Here is a 4,857-nt window from a genome sequence, read left to right as displayed (position 1 = left end):
CAATGTCATACAACGACATCCGAAATAGTTAAGTGGCTTAGGTGTGAAAAATTTGACATACTTGTTGAGTGACTACCAGTAATAGAAAAATCTGACGCCGGATAAATAGGTTAAAATTTCAGAAAATTGTCACTTTATGACTAAGATAACACTTTTTTATGCACTATCCTTATCGGGACAACATAAGCAAAGCGTGACAATGGCCACCAGAAATACCATGGATTCCAAGTTAACTATGAAAGCCTTATGAAATCACTTATTGACAAAAGTTGACCTTTGAAACCTACATATGTGTATATTTTCTTAATCGGGGTAAACATGCAAATCTTTAAGCGGAACAGAAAATAACTTAGACTTAAAGGAGGTAACAATGGCTAGATATAGACACATTAGTATTAAAGTATGTATGTCTTAAAGACTGACTGTTTATATATTTTTGTATTGTCCGACAGCAAACTTTGATGTGACGTATGAGAAATAACTCAATAGAACTAGGAATGCTTCTTTTTACAATAAACCTGCAAAAAAATCCAGTGATAATAATGTTTATTTTCCCATAATTATAAAATTTAGAATTTTCATAAATGTTGAAGATACGCCCACTTTGTATTCGAAATTATTTTAGGGCTCCATCATATTACATCATAAGTGCTTTCATTAATATAAGTCCGGACTCAGTATTCATTCACTCAAGCGTAAAATGGTTCAAGTGTTGCACAGAACAGTTAGTATTTCATGCTACTCGTACCTGTTTTCCTCTCCGACTTCAGGCCACTAGAAAGAACATTGCCCTTTAAACTTAAAACATACCTATAACCTTTAAAGAGTTTTTTATTATGCAATTTAAAATTGATATGCCTGACGTACCTTTTATTCAATAGGAAATTGCATGGAACGCTATGGTTGACTACTACTGTAGTTTGTTGGAGACGGGTGATATTCAAGGGAACAGATCAATGTTTACTACTGTGGCTCAATGCACTTCAGTTATCATTGTCAGTTTTGATACAATTTTACTTTATATTTTTTTATACACCTTTACATTAACTGTAATCGATTATTTCATCTATCAGAAATTAACATTTTATTAAGATATGAAAAGATGAGACATCTAATATTAATATAGTCAGACAGAGAACAAAAAAAAACCAACACAAACTGAAGCTAAATTGACCTTTATGTTATAAGATCTTTAACATTTACTTTCTCCTGCTTAACCATTTCTCAAAATATTTCCACACATTATTTAAACACCCTGTGTAGTAAAAAGCTTTGTATATTATTGCATACCAACATATATTTAAAACATCATATATAGTGATAATAAAAACTAAGTAAGTCCCTAAGCTTCACGTTTTTTATTAAGTGGTTATCTCGCTATAGATACAACTTGGAGGTTTTTACACTGTTTCCAGTTTTTACATATAAAACACCATAGTGGATCAGCTGGCACGGCACCACGATTGGCGATAGGCCAGACATCCTGGCTCACATTGTGACAGTTGATCAGTTACTGGTCTTAGTTTGCATAAAAACATTTGTAGCTGTTAATTTGGCGGCTCATCGGTGTAAGTGCTCTTAATAATTATTACATGTCATTCTTAGTATATTTAAGCAACGATTACATATTTTAATGACTTATTAACACTATTACGGAAAACGTATCCAAAGTTACGTCAATGGAAACACTGGTGTCTGAGACCGCGTTTTCGTTTTTGTAGCCTTCTATCACAACACTTAAATATAAATTGAATATAATGGTTACACAGTAAAAAAATAAGTTCAATTTGTTATATGATTATTTATATTAAGTTACATATACAAAAAATACCATATATTACAACAAAAAATTTGATCAAAAGATGAATTAGTTTTCTTTATCATAAATCTAAATCAATCAAAGCTAAAATTTAATTATGGAACATTTAGATTTAATTAATTTGTTACGTACTACTAATATAATATACTAATAAAAAAGGAGGAAACGAGTATCTATGGTAGATAAAGAATCTAAATTACTTGTATTTTTGCACATTCTAAACAAAACTTTTCTACTACACTCCAAACACACGGGCTTTTTGCAGTCAATGCACATATATGCAGTTTTTCTTTGTTTTTGCCCATAGGCAAGTAGAACATGTTTTTCCTTTTCTCCATTTTATCAGACGGAACTTGTGGGAGATCGGCTTGAAGCTGCCGGGCTAGAGGCTGTTGATGTGGCTCTGGCTGCTCTTCACCCATGGTCTTCTCTATGTTCGCCCGTAGTTCTCGTGGAACGGTTGGTGTTCATCAATCTTGCTTGTACATGAGGGGCAATGAGTTGGTAGCCCAAAGCTTTTATGAAGTCAAAGCGTGTCATATCGGGTATGTCCTTGAAACTCATGTACATCACAAATGAATTTATAGTTCCTATGCTCACAAGCCTGTAGAAGACAGCAAGAGGCCAACGCCTGGTTCTACGGCTTGAAGAGTATATTGCACATTTCATGTCGAGAAGATCTACTCCACATTTTGTACTGTTGTAGTACAAAATAATTTCTGGCTTTTTCTTATCTTCATTGTATTGAGCAGTGTGATGCATACTTGATGCTAATATAACAGCTCGATTCTTTTTAGGAACGTAGCTTAGAAGAGTCATTTTTTGGTCGGAATCCATAGATGGAAGAACCAAGAGGTCGATTAGGGTTCGGCTGAAATTCTTCAGGAATTTGTTTTTTGTTTTTTTTCATTGTACCTACGTAAGTCAATTTCCTCTTCAACAGTTCATCTATTATACTTCAATGGAGGTGAACCAGTTATCAGCCGTTACATTCCTGTTGGATCCCTGGAGGAGGGGCGACACAGACGGACTACGGATTGCGTAGGAATGCTCAACTCTTTCTCAGATTCTGTTACTCCTAAGCTGTCACTTCCTTTGCCTGCGTAAATGTAAGCATTGGAGCAAGTATGATGTCTTGGCATCCGCTAAACACATTACTTTTATGCCATATTTTTTTTGTTTTTTGGCATGTAGACCTTATGATTCCATCTTCCTCTAAATGGTACTAACATTTCATCCACCGTTACTTCAGATGAAACACAATAATTTCTCTGACAGTTAGATATGAATTTAGTAAAATATCTCTGATATTGGTGCAGTTTTATCGGTTCTCAATCTTTCATTGCGTGTATTAGCATCGTCAAATCTCAAGCAAGCAATTAAAAACTAAATATTGTTTTTCAGACATTGTATTAGAAAATATAGGTCGACTGAAAGAGCCTTTGGAAAACATAAGATAGTATTTTCTCATCATTTGACTTCAGAATTGAAGAAAGCATAATTTATACCTAGAAGTGCGTTTATCTCGTTTTAATTAGTATCCCTGTAGTTACTTTTATTCGTTTTGTCTCCCAATTTTGGAATTTGACACTACAATTTTTTTGTTTTGTATTTACTACAAACAGTGTCTATCATCTCATCACCAAATAAAAGATTCCAAATCTCTGTTATCTTTGATTTGTTCCCTAATGCTCTAGCGCCACCCCTAACACCTGGCAAACCAGTTCTAATGATATTTCTGGCAGGAGTTCTCACCTGAGTAATAGGCTGTTTTGAAGGTCCAAGCATTGGGAGGTCCAAATTCAGTTTTCTTTGACCTTAAAAGATAGAAAATCGGTAAGGCAACATCAGGTTGAATATTTTCTAAAGAAACGTTTTGATTATCAGGATTTGGCAGAGCGTAATCATCTTGGTCACGATCTAGTAGTGCTTCTTCATCTGCTGAATCTTCTGATGATTCTTCTGGTACCACAGGCTCCCTCGTAGGCAGCATCCCTCCTCGGACAGTATGTAATCGGGGTCTTCGTCAGAATCGTCAACTTCTTCAAAACTTTCAGCTGAATCGACATCACTTTCATAGTCCAACAACCTACGTATCCTGTCACTATAATCTGGGTCACTAGTGTTCACTGATCTACTGGTACTTGGCCGGTCCCAATTTTCGTCTCAAATACCCACCACCACACGTTATAGGAAACACCTGGTCTCGCAGACCGCTACGCGCACAACGTTCACGGAAACGCCTGGTCACACAGACCGTGTAGGTTTTGACTAGCGGTACGTCAAGGTCAAACGCTTTGCCGAAACTGATCCATATTTGTAGTGGGTGGTAGAGGGGGTGAGGGAGGCAGGCAGCTACTGAGCTGACCAGACCCCACGCTCGCGCAGCAGTTGTTGCCAATACAACAGAAAAAAGAATCCCCAGTGCGTGAGAGACCGCGGTTTTTATAAGAGTCTTTTAATGGGAGTATCTTAGATTTTAGTAATGAAAAAAATTACATAAAAAATTTAAAAATTGATAACGAAGTACAACGTAATAACCATTTAACTTCTTTTATGCAATCTCCCAAAACAAACCGTGTATGAGAAAAAAATTTATGAGGAAGAAATTTATGTACGTTGCATTAATAATATCAAGAGTAGTCAATTTGACTTAATTTTTAAGTAACTAAGTTTTTCATTATTGATCATATTTTTACCAGCAAACGTGATACACTTAAGAATATTTTGTGCAATCACTAAAAACATTTTCTTTCTAATTTCGTAGATAAATCCATTTCATTACTGCCACATATGGATCACAAAAACAAATGTCCTTCTTTAAGAAGGATTCGAGCATCCAAAATAAATAGTTGTATGTATTATTTTAAAGAGAACTTATCAAAATGAAACCTACCGCTGTTAAAACTGTTTCTAAAAATCAAAACCTAGGCAAATTTAACACCATGTCAGGAGACCCACAAATAATGTTATAAAACGTGAGGCACTAATCGCAGAAAGTAAGAACCACTTCAGGAAACCCTACGTTACCATGGCAT

General features: G+C 35.2%; 1 protein-coding gene across 1 annotated transcript; it reads right to left on the bottom strand.

Annotated features, from left to right (window-relative positions):
- Positions 1 to 2,233: 2,233 nt before the first annotated feature.
- Positions 2,234 to 2,638, bottom strand: LOC124361205. The gene has a single exon (XM_046815246.1). It carries the CDS (start codon positions 2,636 to 2,638, stop codon positions 2,234 to 2,236), a length of 405 nt encoding a protein of 134 aa, XP_046671202.1.
- Positions 2,639 to 4,857: the final 2,219 nt, after the last annotated feature.

The sequence above is a fragment of the Homalodisca vitripennis genome, chromosome 4 (genome assembly GCF_021130785.1).
Source record: "Homalodisca vitripennis isolate AUS2020 chromosome 4, UT_GWSS_2.1, whole genome shotgun sequence".
Classification (NCBI taxonomy): domain Eukaryota; kingdom Metazoa; phylum Arthropoda; class Insecta; order Hemiptera; family Cicadellidae; genus Homalodisca; species Homalodisca vitripennis.
Note: the sequence above shows the minus strand (reverse complement) of the source record. Positions and strands in the feature narration are given on the sequence as shown.

Excerpts from the sequence above, each read along its gene's own strand:
- LOC124361205 (XM_046815246.1), bottom strand. The coding sequence starts at position 2,638 with ATGACTCTTCTAAGCTACGTTCCTAAAAAGAATCGAGCTGTTATATTA.